The 21491-nt window shown below is 44.2% G+C and overlaps 1 protein-coding gene across 1 annotated transcript; it reads right to left on the reverse strand.

The window, feature by feature from the left end:
• Nucleotides 1-1136: 1136 nt before the first annotated feature.
• MSANTD1 (Myb/SANT DNA binding domain containing 1) lies at nt 1137-20740 on the reverse strand. The gene is made up of 3 exons (XM_063951593.1): nt 20311-20740; nt 14397-14669; nt 1137-3269 (listed from the first exon to the last, which is right to left on the reverse strand). Exons 1-3 carry the CDS (start codon nt 20562-20564, stop codon nt 3029-3031), a joined length of 768 nt encoding a protein of 255 aa, XP_063807663.1. The 5' UTR covers nt 20565-20740; the 3' UTR covers nt 1137-3028.
• Between the last annotated feature and the right edge of the window lie 751 nt (nt 20741-21491).

Here is a 21491-nt window from a genome sequence, read left to right on the forward strand (position 1 = left end):
TAAAGTCTAAGCAGTAGCACACATGACTACAAATCCCATTTTTCTACACTACCTTCTCTGCTGTGTCAGATGCAGCTGATCCCAGCGCCCTATCCAATCCAGCGCCCGGGTCACATGCCCCCCTAGCCCCTCCCTAGTTTCGGCTCTGGTTCAAATTATGCATCACTTTCTTCCAGAATGTTCAGAGGATTCCCAAATTTTTGGGATGTCCTATGGACTCTGGGGAAAGTGGGCTACCCTCCTGTTTAGTGAAATTGTCAAAATGGGGAGGGGAGGGGGGATCATCTTGGACTCACCCCCTTCTCACCAACCAGTGATTTGTGGCATTATTGGTGTGTGTGGGGGGGGGGGGGGGGGGGGTGTGTGTGTGTGTGTGTGTGTGTGTGTGTGTGTGTGTGTGTGTGTGTGTGTGTCTTGATATGTATCATTGGTTGCAATGGTTAGGCATAATCCGTGTTGAGGGTCAGAGTTTGTAGGTAGTAGGTGTTGTAGTTATAGCATGGTGTGTGTGTGTGTGTAGGGGGGGGGGGGGGGGCTAATGATGAAAAGCTCCCGACCGCAAACCAACAGTGATCATCTTCTCTCCGGCATCTATAATGAAGAAAACCATTTTAAAGTTTGTAAGTAAGGTATGTCCCAAATGGTCATGCAGAAGGTTATGCAACAAAACCACCAAAACAAACCCATTGTGAGACCACTCATCTTTACAGTTACAGTAGGATGTACACCTTTCTGATGCTGCAAAACTGGGCTTTGGCAGATACACAATTCTCAATGGTTCCGAGATATCACTGATGGATAAAGATGAACAAAAAATGATCAACTTAAAGGTATGTGACCACAACGATGGACCTTACTGCTGCAAAATGTAAATCTCTGCAACACTTTTCGCTCATGTTTATGGAAGCATGAGGCTCTTCATGATGTAACTGGTTCCTGGTGGACTGTTGGGTTGCCTTCTGATGAATATTGGTTAAACTCACAAAATCGCTCCTTGCAAGTTGTGTAGGTAACAGGACCACTTGAAGTTTTTTTTATTCCTTAAAGTGAATAATTTTCTATTTATTTTTTTACAGCTATACAATTTACAATGTTATCTAAATATAACAAGTGCATATAGATACCTTATATATATATATATATTTACATAAACTATGCTAGTAGTATATATTTTATGAGTGAGTGCAAAAAGCGCATTGGTGGGAAATCTGACTGCTGGTATAGACAAAAATGGAAAAATAAGTGGGTCTAGTAGCAGTTACAAAATATACATACGTGTTTCCGTATCCAAACAGAATGTAATATATTACATTATATTATAAGTGCCACACATAAACAGGTTGCATTAAAAAATACACTAATAAAATTGGTTCATTATTGGTAGCCATTGACCGCCGGTCCTGGCTATTGGAAAAAAACTTATTTATTGTGAAAAACTGGTATAAATGTATTTTTTTGTGGCATAATAGAGACGATGGCCCAAATGTAATAGGCACCAATTTGGTTGGTCTAAATCGATTCTAGCAATATAGGGGGTCATTCTGAGTTGATCGCTTGCTAGCTAGTTTTAGCAGCCATGCAAACGCTATGCCGCCGCCCACTGGGGAGTATATTTTAGCTTAGCAGAAGTACGAACGCATGTGCAGCCGAGCTCTGCAAAAACAGTTTGTGCAGTTTCAGAGTAGCTCTGAACCTACTCAGCGCTTGCGATCACTTCAGCCTATTCATGTCCGGATTTGACATCATACACCCGCCCAGCGAACGCCCAGCCACACCTGCGTTTTTTCAGACACGCCTGCGTTTTTACAAACACTCCCTGAAAACGGTCAGTTGACACCCAGTAACGCCCCCTTCCTGTCAATCTTCTTGCAGCCGCCAGTGCGAAGGAAAACTTTGCTAGAACCTGAGCACAACCACAAAGAGCTTTGTACCCGTACAGCGCGCGTGCACATTGCGGGGCATACACAGAAATTACGTTTTTTTCACCTGAACGCTGCGCTGCGAAAATCAGCAGCGAGCGATCAACTCAGAATGACCCCCATAGCCGCTAGATTTAAAGTGGTGATTTCAAGGCAAAACCATGTTTCTTTTGCGTTGAAGCTAATTGCCCCTTTAAATCTTGTGGTTATTTCTCCAGAATCACGGCGGGAACCAGCAAACTGGAGTCTGTGACATTTCTGCCTGCATGGCTGGTCTGTGAGGGCCAAACACAGTCCTGTAGGCAGTTACTTGGATGGTACGGATACCAATTCGTCTTCTTCTATGTCTTTCCGTAGACTGATGATGAGTTTTCCTTCCTGGCATGTACAGAAGAATATGGTTTCTGCGCTAGTCCACAAGTGTTACAGGTGATACCTTCGGGTGTGGGAAACTCTAGAATCTATCACTGCTACTTGTAGTGGCCTAACGAGCAGTTGCTGGGCAGTGGGTCTCTACTCACAGCTCTGGAGCCCCCACTGGTTCTCTGAGAATGCCCCTGGCCTGCCAGTTGAGTTTCATTACAATGTAGAAGAGTAGGGCAGGAAGCCCAGGGGCTAATGAACATACACCACTGGCCACTCAATTACCGTTAGGCATCAGAGCAGCCACTTGGGCTGACGTACCAGTAGTTATACCCCTGAGTACTAGTCATTCCCAAGTACAGATGATGAATACGAAAACTGCATATATTATATTCAACAGTGGGACATTCAGTTGGCATGGTACCATAGTGAGATAGTCCTTGAGAAATCAGGTCTGTTCATAGCCGCATAGAATCATTGACCACTCAACATTTTTACTCTTTTGAAAAAAGTGATTAAAGCAGCAATAATCCCTATATAAGTGCTGGGCTGTTATACAAAGTCTTCAGTAATGGTTCTGTTCTTCGCCAAGTTACGGTGCTCAAAGATGTCATGACAACTGCCCATGAGTCCATCTCCCTACCATAAACCATAAGCGGACAGTTGTTGGCTTGGAGATTGGAGTGTTGCGGAGCGTTATCCATAGGAACTAGTAGATATGAGATATGGTTATTCCCCAAAGCAAGTTAGGGTGCTGATTTGGAGATCATCTTCTCCAGAAGGTTCATCATCCTCTCCTGGAGCTGGAGGCTTTGTACCTGGATGATGTTCTGCTGGTCCAAGATCCGTCGGACCTCTCTGCAGGTTTCTTCCATCGCTCGGCTTAACCTCTTCTGCTCTTCTAACATGTTCTCCATAATCTTTAGCTTCTTCTTCTGAAAACTACAGCTGTGCAGTTTCCTTTTCTTGACGGCTCTCTCTCCAGACCTAGGACAAGGAGGGAAAAGTTACTGCAAATGTTGTTATCACAGTACACAAATATTGTATAAGTATAAGAATAATTGGGGTGATTCAGACCTGATCGTAGATGTGCTAAATTTAGCACATCTACGATCAGCTCCCCTGACATGCGGGGGGACGCCCAGCACAGGGTTAGTCCGCCCCGCATGTCAGGCCCTACTCCGTCTTACAAGAACAAAAGCATCGCACAGCGGGGGATGCTTTTGTACTGTAGGAGTAGCTCCCAGGCAGCGCAGCTCCTGCGCCCTGGCAGGGAGCTACTCGTCGCTGCCCGGGTAGCAGCGGCTGCATGTGACGTCAGGGAGCTGCCACGGCCCGCCCTCCCAACGGTCCGCGCACGCCTGTCTTGTCCGGACCACGGCCCCTAAACGGCGTCCAAATGCCGCTGGCCCGCCCCCTCCTGCCCAGCGTGATTGACAGGAAGAGGCGATCGCAGGACCAACGTCGGCTGTCTGCCATGTGCCGGCGCATGCGCACTTCAGACCCGATCGCTGCTGTGTGTGCGATCATGTCTGAATTAGCCCCAATGTCTCATATATGGTGAGCACTGATGTGATATAAAGGACACTGCGGACATACTGGTTTAAGATGGTGAATACTTAGACCGCTACATATGTCAGCAAAAGTGCATGTGCGCAGTTTGTAAATAGTCGTGATATGCTGCAGCATTCAAACTTGTGTGTAAATCACAATCTGACCATTAGTGTGTTACATGAATTATATCACCTGTAAATCCGTGGGGGGAGCTATTTACATGATTTGTACAAAACATTAATGGTCAAATTTTATATATTTTTTATTTGTTTTGATATAAACTTAACAGTGTTTTCAGTTAGGTGTAAATATGATTTATTACATAAAAAACAGATGCTTTGTATGGGAAGTAGTTGGCATCCCGACAATTACAATTCCAGCTGCAGAATTATGGTTCCATAATCCCGACACTTGTCAAAATCCCGACACCAGAAAGTTGACATTCATAATGCCAAATGGAAGTATCAGGGGAGGGTTAGAGTTAGGCTGTGGTGGTGGTGGTGGCGGGGGTGGTGGTGGTGGTGGGGGGGGTAGAGTTAGGCTGTGGTGGTGGTGGTGGTAGGGGTGGTGGTGGGGGGGGTAGAGTTAGGCTGTGGTGGTGGTGGTGGTGGTGGTGGTGGGGTTAGAGTTAGGCACTAGGGAGACGGTTAGGCTGCAGGAGGGGCGGGTTCGGGGAGGAGTAGGGTTGGGTTACTTAAAATAGTATCAGGATTCTGACCAGGATGCCTCTTTTGGTATTCTGACTGCCAGCATCCAGACTGTATGTCCCATTTTGCCTGAGTACTCCGGTATCTTAAAACGCTTTAAGAAAGTTACAGTACTGCTTTTTCTACCTATTAGGACAGAGGGGGAGATGTACTAAACCGTGGAGAGTGATAAAGATCCCAAGCTTTCCAGTTTATCTAGCAGTCCGTGATGCGGGACTGTGTCAAAAGTCTTACTGAAGTATAGATAAACTACATCTATGGCCCCACCTTGATCTATTACATATAATTTTTTTATTATTTAGTCATGCAGTAAAAAAAGTAATTAAGATTTGTTTGGCATTATCTCCCCCCCAGTAAATCCATGCTGTTTATGATCCTGTAAATAGCTGAATGTGAGATATTCCACTCTTTTTTTTAATAGTGTTTCCATTAGTTTTCCTACTACTGATGTAAGGCTCACTGGTCGGTAGTTGCTTGATTCTCTCTTGCTTCCACTTTTGTGCAGTGGGACTACCTGCGCTATTTTCCAGTTCTCTGGAATTGCTCCTGTAGCTAGTGAGTGGTTAAATAACTGTGTTAATGGTGTTACTAGTACCCCTTTAAGTTATTTTAATATCCTTGGATGTATCTCATCTGGTGCTTTGATTTATCAACTTTCAGTTGTAACAGTTCTGTTAGGATCTTCTCCTCTGTAAATGTACTTTTATCTATAGTTGTGGAAACTCTAAATATCTGTAGACAAGCATACTGCTCGGGAACTGGCCATCAATGTAGCAGCTAGTGGTCTACTTCGTATGTAAGCACCACTCATAATGGAAGTGAAAGCCACAGCAGCCAGTAAGGAGATAGAAATCAAGTAACAAAATTGTCTTCACCACTGAACCATCTTCGACACCCTGGTCTCCCTTCTTATCATGTGTATCCAGCTGTAAACGCGGCTCTATAAATCCTTGTAGTATTGTTGCTCCTACAAAGGAGCATATGACAATGACATCAATCCGATATTCAATCCAATTCTACCATTTGGCTTGTGCCTGAGCAACAAATTTTCTAGCTATAGTTGTTTGATCCTTACTCTTATATCACTGTATTACAGAGCTCTGACCTTCATTGTTTGCGTTAACTTGCTTGGTGTAGTTATTGATTTATAAACCAGTACCACAGGCCTATGACCTTACAATAGCATTCTGACTTTGCGTGTAAGCTAAAAGGTCCAACTTAGCTGTACCTGAATGTTCTCCTGCCAGTCAGTGACTACCTAACGAGACAAGCCTAGGGGCTGTGGCCTGTGGGTTAGTGACAGTTTTCTCTTTCACTGATGTTACACTATGGTAACACTACAATCTAACAAACAATACCAGATCATGCACTTTCTTAACGGTCTGTCTAATGACCTGGATGCATTTCAGGGTTCTCACTTTCTAATGCTATTCCATCTTCTGCACATCAGAGCCTATTCCTGTACCATCCAAGTCTAAACTTTATATTCCTCTTTAGTGCCTTGCTCTAATGTAGGTCCACAGACCTGTATAGTGTTCCTTGGTGTTCAATATATTTTCACTTACAATCAGGCAATTTTATCAATTTTATCTGTGAACAGACTGAAGCAGCCGTCATCATCCCATTATTATGCTATACCTCAGGCCATAAACAGGGTTTCTCCAACGTGAGAAACAAATGACCCTAGTATTTACAGGTGCTCAGCTGTCATTTCAGCTCTCCTCAGCGTCTTTGACAAACCCTGACAGGGGTCTTCTACAATGGAATATAATCCCATGTCAACAGTCACAATGTCAACAGTTATGATGTCAGCATTGTTAATATGTAGAATGTTGACATCCACAAAATGTCAACATGTTCAAAATGTTGAACTCTGAATTGTGGACAAGTGGTAGCAGATGGACAGGCACTATGGAAGGTTTAGGGTTAAGGTGCAGAGGAAAGTTAGGGCTAGGCTACGGAAGGGAGGATTAGGGTTAGGCCCTAGGAGGAGGGTTAGAGTTAGGCTGTCAGTGAATAGAGTAAGAGTTAGGCCCTAGGTGGGGGGGGGGGGGGGGGGGGTTAGGGTTAGGCTGTGGGAAGGGGGAGTTAGGGATAGGCACTGGGGGTTAGGGTTAGGCTGCGGGAGGGGAGAGTAAGGGTTAGGCTGCGAGAGGGGAGAGTAAGGGTTAGGCACTAGGGGTTTAGGCTGCGGAAAGGGAAAGTTAAGGTTAGGCACTGAGGGGATTAGGGGAGGGCCGAGGAAGGGAAGAGTAAGGGTTAGGCACTATGGGGGTTAGGGTTAGGCTGCGGAAGGTGTTAAGGTTAGGCACTGAGGGGATTAGGGAAGGCCGAGGGTTAGGCTGCAGGAGGAGAGAGTAAGGGTTAGGCACTAGTTGGAGGGTTGGGGTTAGGTACTAGAGGAAGGGCTTTGGTTAGGGGCATTATTCACCACTGGATCACTGCTGGAAGTCATCAAGTAAGCGCTGCACCACTGAGACTTTTTTGTCGACATTCTAATCATGTTGACATTTCATCAGTGTCAACATCGCGAGTGTTGACATGGCCAACATGCTGCATGTCAAAATGACAACGATATCAACATTCGAATGTCGACATGGTAAATATTGACAAAATAATATATCGAACCCTCTACATCTACCATCCTACTTCATTTTAGGCAGTGCAGAATGACAGTAGGTAAGTGTGCCATACAATTCAGAACTGTAGCCTCACAGTTTAGTTAGAACACTGAGTCTTGGGTCACTGCTTTCTAGCAGGCATCTCTGAATCAGCATCTCATGACCTCCTGATCTTGGTGATCTTATGTAGCAAGAACATTTCAGGGAATGCAGTTTATCGAAGGGAAATGCGTTAGGTCCATATGCGTCCGAGTTTTAGAAATATCACTGATTTATTTTACCGATTAGCAAGTGGGCCATTTTTCATATTTCTGGTGAGAACCTTGGGTCTACACTACAGTATGAATGATCACAGAGGCAATGTTAGGGGAAAATAAATCCTATTCAATTAATAAGCCTTAATTTATTTTTTCTATTTTTTTCAGTGTAGCAACTTTCTCCACCTTTGCCTTCCAATACTCTGTGGCTGTTCTATACCTTTCTATCATATTATGGAATTGCCACAATTCCTTTTGACTATCAATTGGCTTCTAGCACTATTGGTGGGAGCTTCATTGCTGGTGGCTTTGTTGGGTTTTGGACAGCCTCTCAACATATAAAGGAAAATCTTGTGCTTCATTTCTTCATTGTCTATTTTTATTGTCTGTCTCTGCAGGTGTACTGTGCATCCGGAAAGTGTTCACAGCGCGTCACTTTGTCCGCATTGTATTATGTTACAGGCTTATTCCAAACTGGAATAAATTCATTTTTTCCGTCCAAATTCTACACACAACACCCCATAATGACAATGTGAATTGGGCGACGGTTTCAGCAGGACAACAACCCTAAGCACACAGCCAAGATATCAAAGGAGTGGCTTCAGGACAACTCAGTGAATATCCTTGAGTGGTCCAGCCAGAGCCCAGACTTGAATCCGACTGAACATCTCTGGAGAGATCTGAAAATGGCTGTGCACCGACGCTTCCCATCCAACCTGATGGAGCTTGAAAGGTGCTGCAAAGAGGAATGGGCAAAACTGCCCAAAGATAGGTGTGCCAAGCTTGTGGCATCATATTCAAAAAGACTTGAGGCTGTAATTGCTGCCAAAGACGCATTAACAAAGTGTTGAGCAAAGACTGTGAATACTTATGTACATGTGATTTCTTAGTTCTTTATTTTTAATAAATTTGCATAAATCTCAAAAACACTTTTTTCATGTTGTCATTATGGGATTTTGTGTGTAGAATTTTTGACGGAAAAAAATAATTTATTCCACTTTGGAATAAGGCTGTAACATAACAAAATGTGGAAAGAGTGAAGCGCTGTGAATACTTTCTGGATGCACTGTATATTCTCTTATAGTTTACACGTGAAACCTGTATTGCAGTGGTTCTCAAACTCGGTCCTCAGGACCCCAAACAGTTAACGTTTTCAAGGTTACCTGGCAGGTGCATGTGTATCACCAACTGCCACATTTTAAAAATCCACAGGTAACATGGAAAACATGAACTGAGGACCGAGTTTGAAAACCTGTGCCGTATTGAAAAAGTTTGTACTAAACTGGAGAAATTTACTTTTTACAAGCCCAGGCTTCTTTTTAAAGGTGCACCACTGGACTTCAGATAGACCCGATAAGGTGCCTGCCATTCTGAACTGGCCTCAATCTGAAGGTCTCAGGACCCCACAGTTGCTTTCATAATAGTGTCACTAGAAAGTGGGCTAACTCACAATGGAATTTTTCTTTCGCTATTGCGCTATTGCCACCCCCTGATCCTTCTTGATTTTTTTTTATAGATGAATGATAAATATCAGGAGAGTACAAAACTTGTAGGAGTCATTCATACTTAAAGGAATCATAATTGGGGAAGCATGGTTGGCATAGTGGTTAGAATTATAGTGTTACAGCCCTGAGGTCATGACTTCAACTCCTTATGTGGGCCATATAGGTGTGGAGTTTTTACGTTCTCTCTGTTTGCATGGATTTCCTCTGGATGCTCTGGTTTTCTCCCACAAATGAAAAACATCCTGGTAGTTTAACTAGCTTCTGACCAAAAAAACTCTAAGGGTCACTGGTCGGCTCACTCTAATGTGTATCTGTGTGTCTATTGTTCAAAGAGGAGTACGTTACTGCACACAGGGCCGGTGCAAGGTTTTTCGGCACCCTAGGCAAAACTACAGCAGCTCCCCCCCCCCCTTCCCCCCGCCTCTACCCAGTCCGTCAGGTGAAAGTATAGAGGTAGCTTCTTATAAGTTCCGCTCCCAGCCACTTGACCTTCAATTCCTCCTCTCTGTACAGTCCACACATATCCTGACATATTTTGTCTTTTTTTACTTTCACATCCTCCTGACCCTTGGTCAACATCACTGGGTAAAATAGTCTCACCCGCACACTATAAAATATATTTAATTAATTTCTCACCCTCAATGACCTCAGTGCTGACTTGCGGGTCCCAGCTCGGTCAGGCAGATTCAGAATCCGATTCCAGTCTCCCGAGTCCCACTCATCGTCGCCTTCTTGCGGGATGAGACGTCATAATGTCTCATCCACAGTGCCAGCAGCACACGGTCATCTACCAATCACTGGTCCCGCCAGAAGGGGAGAACAAGCAGCACTGCGGGTTTATAGACACAGCTGCGCGAGTCGGCGATTATTCTACTTCTCTCCCAGCCAGTGTTAGATTAAGGCTTGTAGGGGTCCAAGACAACCAAGTTGTGGGAGACCCCACTAATAACATTGATGTGAAACCACATTACCCCCCCCCCCTCCCCACCCGCATAATAGTTATACCCCTTTTCCACTAGCTCAAAAAACATGGGTAAATGCACGGGGGCGCGCATTTACCCGTGTTTTTTGCTAGTGGAAAAGGGTCAACCCGGATCAAGTGATCCGGGAATCCTACTCGGGTAGCTTACCGGGTTGAACACGAGTTCAACCCGGTAAGCCGTGCAGTGTAAACGGAAGCCGTGGCGATGCGACACGGCTCCCGTTCACAGTCTATGGAAGGGCGGCGCTGGGAGCACAGGTGTCAGGCTCCCGACTGCGATCCTGCTTTAGAGGTGGAAAAGGGGTATTAGAGGTACATTGGGGCGGTGGGTGCCACAGACGCACACCGCCGGCCAGAGACAGAGCAGGGAGCCGCTGGGTGAGGGCACGGAATCCCCTTCATGCTTCTTCTTCACACGAGACAAACCTAGGCAGTGTGAGGAGCTCATCGGCATCCAAAGAGGGGGGTATGGGGAAACAACTAAATGTTGTGCTCTGATTTTATTTGCAGTGCTGGTAGCTGATTCGGGAGATATTGTGTTAGGGCCCCAGGACGACTGTCCCTGTTGACCTTTTTATAATCTAGCCCTGGTCCCAGATATAGATATATTGTGTTACATATATTGGGAGTGCTGTCTATTTGGAATTATATATATATATATATATATATATATATATATATATATATATTTATTAGCAGTTTCTTATATAGCGCAGCATATTCCGTTGCGCTTTATATCCACACACATAAACCCAGAGCCTAATATTGAAATGTAGTTGGTAACAGAAAAAAAAAACATTTAATACAGCCTGTCTTATTCTTTGCACAGGACAGAGAGAGCCTGAACATTCCTCTCTGTCTGTGCTGTAAACAAACATAACCTCAAGACTCACATGGATCCCGATTCCTTCTTCCATGCAGCCTGCGTGCCCAGCTAGTCACGGAGCCGCAGGCTGCATACACTAGATAAGTTACTTCTGGGCAGCTGGTCCATTCATTGCTCGGCAGCCACAATCACTGCCTGCGAAGCCAGCGGCTGTCAGCATGCAAGTGGGGAGCAGGGAGCACTGTACCGCAGATCAGATCTGTTATAGAGATCAGATCCGATCTGTGGTGGCTGGCCCATTCAGATGGGGTGGGGGGGCAGCAATCATGAAGGGTGCGTGGGGGGGGGGGGGGGCTAAGAATATGCGGAGTAGCAATCGCAGGGTGGGCCAGGGGGTGTAATATGCGGGATGAGTGAGAGAGGGTGGGAGAGATCGTGCTGTTGTGGTGCGGGGCGGCAGTGAGGGTGCGGAACAAGTGAGTTCATTACAGCGAGGGGGGGAGGAGAAAACTACAGGGAGCAAAGGGCAGCGCCGGCCAGTGGGAGGAGAGCAGTTGGAGAAGACAACGGTAGCGCAGAGAGGGGAGATTCTGCAGCAGGACAGCTTAGAACAATCCGCACTCACACTGTTAGTGCCGGCTGATGGGAAGTGACGGGCGGCTGCAGCATCCTTGCTCCTCGTCTCTTAGGGAATGTAAGGAGCACACAGCTAAGGGCATAATAAAGGAAGCGTTTATCGGAAGTGTGCGGGGCCGCCCTCCAGTGGCCGGCGCCCATAGGCAGCTGCCTAAAGCTGCCTAGTGGTGGCGCCGGCCCTGACTGCACAGACTCCAGTCTTCTGTCCTCCAGGGCAGCTTCATGCCCTACCCCAATCACTGTGTGAGACTGTATTAGAGCATCACAGTGGAAGACATATTTTTCACTTAACTCCAGATAAACTTGTGATTATCGGCAGACCACAACAATTCCAGTGTTCCTACACCACTGCCCACTGCCTACATACAGTGGAGCGGTATGACACACGCATGTAACAGTGAGTACTGCTGTACCTGCTATCTATCAACAAACCAACACCGCTGGTTAAGTAACTGGGATGTTCAACGTTTAAGTTATCCACTGGTGTATGGATATGGAACTCTACAAACCAACGCATGCACACACATAATTTCCAACAGGTTATAAGCATAGGCACCCAGACACACAAGCTACTAGGAGGCCAGTGGCAAACACAGGATTTCTAGAGGGGGGTTTCAAAAATACAATCCAAACTCTCCCGCTCTGCAGGACCTTGGAGCAAGGGCGGGAGTTTAGGCAAGCGGTAGAGAGACCTAGTACCAACCCTGGACATTAATGTACACATTGGTCTTTTTATATACTGGATACCGTGTTGAATACAGTATTAATATTTAACGCTATAGATGCTCTATATTATATGCTGTATCAAACATATTTAACTAATATAAATAAAATAACCGGTCAGGTAAAGGTTAAACAGCCCACAATGGAGAGAAACATAAGAGAAACAGTAGGAGACAGAACTGCACTTTCTAAGCACACATTCTTCCACCGGGTATGGGCCATTAGGTCGACAAGATTTAGGTCGACAGTCATTAGGTCGACCACTATTGGTCGACATGCATTAAGTTGACAGGGTCACTAGGTCAACATGGTCATTAGGTCGACATAGAAAAAGGTCGACAGTAGTTTGTTTTTTTACTTCTTTTGGTGTCATTTTCTTTGTAAAGTGACGGGGAACCCCAATTAGTACACAGTGTCCGCTCACCATGCTTCGGGCACTTCCCTCTGCACAGGTTACCATTCCCAATTGTAGTCCATGTGGCTCATAAAGTATGAAAAAGTTAAAAGAATGGAAAAAAAGGAAAAAACTCATGTCGACCTTTTTCCATGTCGACCTTGTTCATGTTGACCTAATTACCATGTCGACACAATGACAATGTCGACCAATAGTGGTCGACTTAATGACTGTCGACCTAAGTCTTGCCAACCTAATGACCGTAAGCCCTTCCACCTCATGGTAATGTGTCTGTCTCTTCTTCTTGGCAGCTACTCTCTGGTCCACTACAGTGACTGAGGGTTCAGATCCACACACATAGCAAATTTGGTAGAAGCTGCTACTACTATCCCTTAAACTGCAGGTTGTGGTGACAGCTCTCATAATCGTATTATATTCTATTGCTATTGTTGTCATAATCTGAGTCGCAGGCCAAGAGGAGGGGCGTTTCCAGGCAACCGGAAACCCCCCCCCCCCCTTCCCCTGCATTTCCCTATGTAGGAGACCCACAGTAGCACACAGACGGCATCTTTAGCACATGTATAGTGCAGAGTGCCATAGAGCACAGAGTGAAGACAACACAGTGTGTTTCCAGTGTAGTGTGTCAACACAGAAGCTAGTTAGTACAAATAAGCTACCTAGAACAGCACAGAGTGTTTCCAGTGCAGTGTAGCAGCACAGACGCTGTTTAGTGCACAAAACCTGCATAGTTAAGTCTGTAGCGATCATGAATACAGAAGATACACAGATAATGGGGTTTCTCAAGCTAAATGTTTCAGAGAATTATATAACCTGGAAGTTTGCTATGGAAATATATAATTGAAGCGTGAAAGATTGTGGAAGGCTACAATAGATCCAGATGCCGTTTCAAACTCAGACAATGTAGAGAGAAACATGGTACCATCATCTTAAGTGTAGAGCATCATGTTTCTCTATAATGTATGGGAAGATGTCAGCTAAAGACATGTGGACAGCACTGCAGGGAGCATATCAGGGTAGAGGTTTTAAGAGAAGGATACATTTAAGACGTGCATTGTACAATACTAAGTTATGTGAATGTAGCAGTATGAGTGACTACATTGACAAAATAATTCACGCTTGTGTTTACTGTTCTCACTCTGCACTTTTCTGGTCTGTTTACCAACCTCCAAATTTAGTCAAATGGTGATTCACTGGGTGTGGCCAAAGACATGATAATCGGGGGATACTCAATTTTTTGAAAAGTTGGTTGAGTGTCTGTTTTTTCCTGTCTATTAGATAGGAAAAAACAGACACCCAACTGACTTTTCAAACATTTGAATCCCTTCCGATGAGTTTTCCAGTATATTAATTACCTTTACTGTCCCTGTGTAGGCAAAACGTACAGTATTTGCAAAAATCTGTGGCCCTAACACTTAACCTAAAGTTGTTACTGGCAGCCAGTGTTGTCCCAGTGGTTGTGTGGTGTAGTCTACCTAGAACGTGATTATGGATGGAATCTTCATGATCACTTATGGCCAAGTCAATATTTAGAAAATGCTTTGGTTAAAAAGATGAATAGAAATTTTCCATGTATCACATATGGTGGTCTTATCCTAAAATAACAGATTTTGGAGCTGTATAGAATTTACTGTATGGCTGACAAAGGAGGTGTCAGGTGGCCCTACTAAATAAAACAAATCCCAAATTACCTAAATCCATCCACAGTCTTACTTCTAAGGAACTCTTTGCCCGAGTGATCCTTTGATTTTTTTATTTTGATCCTTTGATTTTGGTCTGGAATCCTACTTCTATTATATGTACCTGAAACTCATGTTTAGTGTCTGGATGGTAACCAGCAAGCCCTGGTGTAATCATACCTCCTCTAGGAATGATGCGTGGGGTAACTTACCTCAGTTTGTATGACTGTAAGCTTGTGGAGCTCTCTGAGTTGTCATCCTCAAAACACCCTTCCCTCTCCTCATATGTAAACTGGTTGTACGGCAAGTAGAGAGGTGTAGATTTGGTAGACGGGGACTGAGAGGCCTCGGTTTGAGATGTTGAAGGTCCGGGCTGTAACTTTCCATCACTCTGCTCAGGTATCTTGGACAGAATTCGGTCAATGGTTTTAAAATAGGGCCAATCGGGAGGAACAGATTCCCCATCTGTCATACATTTTAATTTCCTACAAAAAAGAAAAAAAAGAAAAGAAAAAAGACATAATAATAATAATAATAATAATAATAATAATAATAATATAATCTTATTTAATAAGCTGTTAAACAATAGTTTAAAGACTGACTGAATCAATCAGCCGATCATATCTGTGTTGTCACAATAGCCTCTTGTATTATGGAACTATAAAGAACCACCTCAGACCTCCATGGAAACTGATAGATGTAGATCAGAGCTGGCCAAACCAGTCCTCGAGATCTACCAACAGTTCACATTTTCCAGATCACCTAGATGGTGCTCAGGTGTAGTCATTACTAATTAAGATGTGCTGCATTCATTCCTAACTGACAATTCTACAGATCTCCAGGAGGCCTGGAAAACATGAACTGTTGGTAGATCTCGAGGACCGGTTTGGCCAGCCCTGATGTAGATAGTCTCAAATGTAGAAAAGTAGGTCTCAATCAATATATTGATGAAAGGATATTACCAGCTTCCTATAAGCAATGCAAGGCCTGGATAATGCAGTTTTGTACAATGGGTCTGGGCTGCGATTAAATATTGGATACACGGAGACAAAAACTTTGGTACAAGGAGACCTCACCGTCAAGGAAAAAGAACTGTTGCTGCCCAACAAGACCCTTCCCATTGTGCAGTACACGTCAAGGCCACCTCAGCCCTATAGGAAAATAGGCAGTGATACTCAAGGGTAGGTGCTATCTATTGCATAATGGTCCTGACAGATTGCAAAGGTTCTTAATGGGCTGTATGATATGATATGATCACACAGCAATGTTGGCCAAGGGTCAGGAGGATGTGTGGACTATATAGAGGGGATGTAATTAGGTAGGGCAGTGGTTCTCAAACTGTGTGCCTATGCACCCTGGGGTGCCTTGGGTACTTGCAGGGTTGCCCTGGGTTGGTGGTCCAGGACCAGTTAAAATTAGTTATGGCCAATGTTTGTGGCTTCCAGTCATAAAATATGTGGACAAACCAAAGTCAATCCTGTCCCTCATCACATAACTGGCCCTAAGGATGACATATACACAAAATTTACTTAATTTCATATTTTTTTTCTCTAAATTTCTCAGTAAGAAACTATTGGCCTATGGGTGCCGTGAAAAGAATTCTGATACTCTAGGGTGCCGTGACTCAAAAATGTTTGGGAGCACTGGGATAGGGTAACTTCTGAAAGTTTTTTTGTCCAGTTTGACTTTTTCTATTCCCAGTTCTGCCTCCTGAAATGTGCTGAAATTTGGATATCATAGGCATACATAGAAGTTATTCAGGTTTGTTAGCAAACCAAAAAAGCACACTAATGGGCAAAACCATGTTGCACAGCAGGTGGGGCAGATGTAACATGTGCAGAGAGCGTTAAATTTGGATGGGTTATATTAGGGGTCATTCCGAGTTGTTCGCTCGCAAGTGAATTTTACCAGATTTGCTCATGCTAAGCCGCCGCCTACTGGGAGTGAATCTTAGCATCTTAAAATTGCGAACGATGTATTCGCAATATTGCGATTACACACCTCGTAGCAGTTTCTGAGTAGCTTCAGACTTACTCGGCATCTGCGATCAGTTCAGTGCTTGTCGTTCCTGGTTTGACGTCACAAACACACCCAGCGTTCGCCCAGACACTCCCCCGTTTCTCCAGCCACTCCTGCGTTTTTTCCGGAAACGGTAGCGTTTTTTCCCACACGCCCATAAAACGGCCTGTTTCCGCCCAGTAACACCCATTTCCTGTCAATCACATTACGATCGCCAGAACGATTAAAATGCCGTGAGTAAAATTCCAAAGTGCATAGCAAATTTACTTGGCGCAGTCGCAGTGCGGACATTGCTCATGCGCATTAAGCGGAAAAACGCTGCGATGCGAAGATTTTTACCGAGCGAACAACTCGGAATGACCCCCATTGTTTGTGTGGAAGGTAAATACAGGCTGCATTATTTTTACACTGCACTACACCCCACCCAAATATAATTGTTCTTGGATGATTGGGAGAAGTTGCTCTTGGGGGATTTTTTGGTACCATTCTATATTCATGGCTGTGTTCTTAGGCAAAATTCTGAGTGAACCCTATACACCTATGGCAACCTATCTGATTGAAACCCCTGAATTCAATAATTAACAGGTGTGGCCAAACACTTTAGTCCATATAGTATATATAGCCCAGCCTGATGGCCATCTGGATCCGGAGAATACTAGAGCAGAGAAATGGAGCACTCACCAATACAACAATGGTACTGTCTTCTTTATTGGTCACATATTAAAAGAATTAGTCGACGTTTCGGTCCCATGTGGACCTTTGTCAAGACAAGCAAAGTCCTGGAGCAGCAGCATCATACATATATATATATATATATATATATATGTATATGTGGCATGCAGCATAAAAACTGTCTGCTTTTGCATGTAGTCCACAAATACTGAACATATTTGTGGCTCCTGCACTCCATCATGGACACCAAGGCCATAACTAGGTGTGTGCAGAAGGTGCTTTGCCCACAGTGCATTTGCCCTGTGGGTGCACCTTCTACATACACCCGAAGTAGCCGCATATTCCTCTGCTGATGGCCGCTCCTGCTCCCTTGTATGCTCTGCAGCATCTGGCGCCCGCAACCCCAAGCTCTGACCAGCGGGAGCCTCTGCCGCTGGTCGCTGCATATAGTCAGCGGAAGCACTGGCAAGTGAGTAAATCTCAGTGTGCTGTGATCCCCTCTCTTGGCCTGCAGTGCAGTCTACAGAGAGAGTGAATTCCGGGGCAGAAGCCAGCAGCAGTGCAGGCAGAAGGGAGAAATAATGTAAGTGCCTACACACTACACTACTCTACACTATATTACACTATACTATACTACACTACACTACACTACACCCTAAGGGTGGTTGGGGGGGGGGGGGTATGTAAGGTGCTCTACCTGACATAATGTGTACTAGGGAGTCTACCTGGCATAATGTGTGTGAGGGGCTCTACCTGATGAAATGTGTGTAAGGGGCTCTACCTGGTGTAATGTGTGTAAGGGGTTCTCTCTGGCATAATGTGTGTTAGGGGCTATATAAGGGCTATACCTGGCATAATGTGTATAAAGGGATCTACCTGGCGTAATGTGTGCATAGGGATCTACCTGGCGTAACGTGTGTAATGGGCTCAACCTGGTGTAATGTGTGTAAGGGGTTCTATCTGGCATAATGTGTGTTAGGGGCTCTATTAGGGCTCTACCTGGTGTAATGTATATAAAGGGATCTACCTGGCGTAATGTGAACATGGGGATCTACCTGGCGTAATGTGTGTAAGGGGCCTTCGGTGTGCACTAGCCCTATTTTACATATTTGGGGGGAGGGCACTAATTCTCTTTCTGTCCCAGGGCACCAAAATGTCTAGTTACAGCTCTGCTGGACACTGTACCCATCTGGACATCGGTGACCTGGTCGTATCTGTCCACCTACCCAAACTCTTACCCTAATACCTTAACCCTAACTCCTAACCCTAATCCCCAAGGGCGTAGCTACCAAGGGTGCAGGGAGTCCATCACAGCTGCCCGCTCTGCTGGGATGAGCTATCTGTGTAATATAATGTGACAACAGTCCTATGCAAGGTGAGCTTCGTAGGCCTGGCGTCATTAAAAACTCAGGACCAAACTGGCTTTGAAAAGTTGGGACCAGGGGTAAGGGAGCGTCTTGTGGCGCCCGTCAGTGTATAGTTACACCCCTGCTAATACCTTAACACTAATACCCTAACTGAACCATTTTCCGCTAACCCTAAGACCCTAACCCTAAAGGGCCAGACTAGATGGGCCAACTGGTTCTTATGTAATGTCAAATCCTATGTTTCTATGTTTATTTTTATGCTGCAGTTTAGATTGAGACCCTCCCACATCTAAATCTCTCTGCACCTTTAAATCTGCCCTACTTGCTGTACCAGGGCTCCATAACTGCCCCATCCATCCCTGATCAGCCCCATGGGGGTTTGGAGGTTATAGTATGCAATTACCAAATAAATCAGTATCACAGTAGCAAGTTGAGGGCTATCACAGAAGGAAAGAAGTAATTATGCTGCTGCTGAGCACATACTAGGGGAATGTTCTGTATGTCTCCTAAAAGTGATGTCATTCTGCATAATGGACTGATTTTAGGAGGTCACTCTTTGCAGCAGTGTTCCCTGTGCTAAGGAAGGACCCTTCACAGATCCTGGTTATAATTATTGTAGGATATATGTCTGCAGTCAGAGCTTCCTCAGGTTTAACTCTCCCTGCACAACTGCAATAAAATACTTCCTATAACTTTTATATTACCTTATACTCCCACATGTCTGTTTATAGGCTGAATATATCACAATACGCGCACATACCGTACATAGCCCAAGTCATTCCTGGCTCTGTCACTTTGCCCAGAAACCACTGCGTTAACAGCAACAACATAATGTAAGACAGATCAGCAATCAACGATTGGCAGCTTAAGTGTACCAGCAAAGGTCACGTATCACACGCACCATTATTCTTACACTCCCAATAACAAAAGTGTTTTTATTCTGTTTGTTGGTGACCTGCTCAGCTCTTAGCAGGAAATGTATCAAAGCTTAGAGAGAGAGAGATAAAGCGGAGAGAGATAAAGTGCCAACCAATCAGCTTCTGGCCTTTTTTAAACACAGCCTGTAAAATGACAGTTAATTGGATGTTACTTTATCCCTCTCCAAGCCCTGATAAATCTCCCCCTTAGTATCAAATTATTTAAGCCACAGTTGTGAAACGTTCCAGGAACAGTCCTTGCTATTAAAAGGTTTGTTTTGGGATATTTTTAATCCCTATTTTCAGTATTAAATAATGGCACAATACACTTTTTCTTCGTTGGCATGTTAGATGCAATTCTTTCCATCTAGTCCTAGTCGCCCGTCTTTAGGAAGGAACATGCTTGAAAAATAATATTTAAAATGAAAAAAACAAAACAAAACTCTGCTACCTCATTCATTAGACCTAGCCAACTGGGGGGCTGTAGTCCGCGGAGGTCCGCTGAGAAAGTTTCACACTGGAGCTAGGTGAGCGCACTGTCAGCAAGGAGCGTCTGGATAATGTTTTAAAAAAATGGTCAGCGATGTATTTTTGCCTAGTCTTATCATACTTAAACTTAAATTACAAAAAAATAATGTCTGCTGTTAAATGAGATAATGTTGAAGCCTAATATGTTTGTAGTTTGTATAAACTCCCTGGGTTCCGTAGTTGTACCATTTATCCTAAAAATCTCCTATGATATGCAATATACAACTAAACGATTCAGATCCTAAAAATCTGCATAATGTTGGACTGTGATATAAGGTTAATATTCTTTCTGCATATAATATACAGTAGTGTGGTTTTCTGAGCAGGGCCAGCGTCATTAGTTAGAATAAAAACTTCCCTCTGTGCAGCAGACCTGAGAGATCTTGGCATTTAATTGCGTTTAAATGAAACAGACCATTTACTGTCGCCTATAGGGAAAAAACCCCACTGAGATTGAACCTCACCAATCAAAAGCAAAGTACCAGAATCCTCTCTGGCAACCGTTGAGGATTTTTGCCAGTAGATATTCTCCTCACAAAGGCGCAAAGCCTGCGGTTAGCTCGGAGGCTGTAGGGGATAAAGGGGGGTTAAGCAGAAAACACAGGGCTGCAAAACTTACTCACCTGTACTGAAAAGTCATGTTGGTGATTTTGATTTTTATCTCTTCGCCGTGGCGGTGTTCCCCGGTCATTTCAAAGAGCTTATTCGCCATGCGCTCATAAACTTTGGCGTTCCTCTTAGTCTGCTTCAGCTCCTCGAAAAATTCCTCCCACACCAACATAAGGCCTCTCATCTCTGCGTCAGTCCAGTTCCTGGCCCTCCTGTGCTTCTCACTCTGAGAGGAAAGCAGATAGCCAGGTACCTCAGCTGCAGCCATGGCTGACTGAGGCAGCTGAGAGGGGTTTTAAAAGACAGAGCTGATTTTTAAGTTTAAATCCCCTTGCCGAGCCAGGCTTGTGCATGTGTGCAGCTGAAGCATTTGAATGACAAGAGAACATATGAAACCCTTTTGCAACAGCTTGAAGTCTGAGAGCATAAAATGGGGCCTACATCTGACAGGCTGGAATTCAGTTAAAAGCTTTTAAACAGGAAAACGTCAGCTTGATGTCACGTTCCTATGGCAACAGAGCAGCAGCATAAGCTAGAACAACAAAAACCTTTTAACTGAAAGCCAAATAATCAGGACAAAGTTGACAGGCCTTCAATATTAAAGCTTTTAAACACTTAAAAAAAAAAAGGTTCAGCAATAAAAGATCCGCAGAGCCTTTGGGGTCATGCTTTCTAGAAGAAGCTTTTAAGTTGCTCTTTATAGCATTATTTTATTTTTCAGAGAGAGAGAGAGAGAGAGAGAGAGAGAGAGAGAAGAGAAAAGAGAGACCAAATACACAAAATACACAAAGGAAGCTTCTCCATTTAGAATGTTAATTAAAGATTGCAGAGAACTGCGTCGTGCTGCTAAATGTATTCTGGAGGTCTGTTTTGTAGAAATGTTACATCCACTGAAAGAGGAAGGCTTTCCTACCACAACGTTAGACTGTGAAAGCCAACGAAAGAATTGCGGCCTTATGTATGCATTATCATTTTTACGGCTAAGTGTTCTGCTCACATATCCCAGGATGGATCTGTGGCAATACAATAAAATTGATCAAGCAAACAGGATTAGATTTATCAGATCTTGGAGAGAGATAAATTACCAGCCAACCAGCTCCTGCCAGCTAGAAAAATAACAGCTAGATGCTGATTGGTTGAAACTTTAAAAAATTGGCAAAATAATCAACTATATAGGGCCTAATTCAAGGTTGAT

Source organism: Pseudophryne corroboree, chromosome 1 (assembly GCF_028390025.1).
Source record: "Pseudophryne corroboree isolate aPseCor3 chromosome 1, aPseCor3.hap2, whole genome shotgun sequence".
NCBI lineage: Eukaryota > Metazoa > Chordata > Amphibia > Anura > Myobatrachidae > Pseudophryne > Pseudophryne corroboree.

Bases quoted from the DNA above. Each gene is read 5' to 3' on its own strand.
- MSANTD1 (XM_063951593.1), bottom strand. From the start codon at position 20,564: ATGGCTGCAGCTGAGGTACCTGGCTATCTGCTTTCCTCTCAGAGTGAG. The intron at 14,670-20,310 runs GTGAGTAAGTTT...TCTTTTTTGTAG, and splicing joins AACATGACTTTTCAGTACAG to GAAATTAAAATGTATGACAG. The intron at 3,270-14,396 runs GTAAGTTACCCC...TCCTTGTCCTAG, and splicing joins TTACAGTCATACAAACTGAG to GTCTGGAGAGAGAGCCGTCA.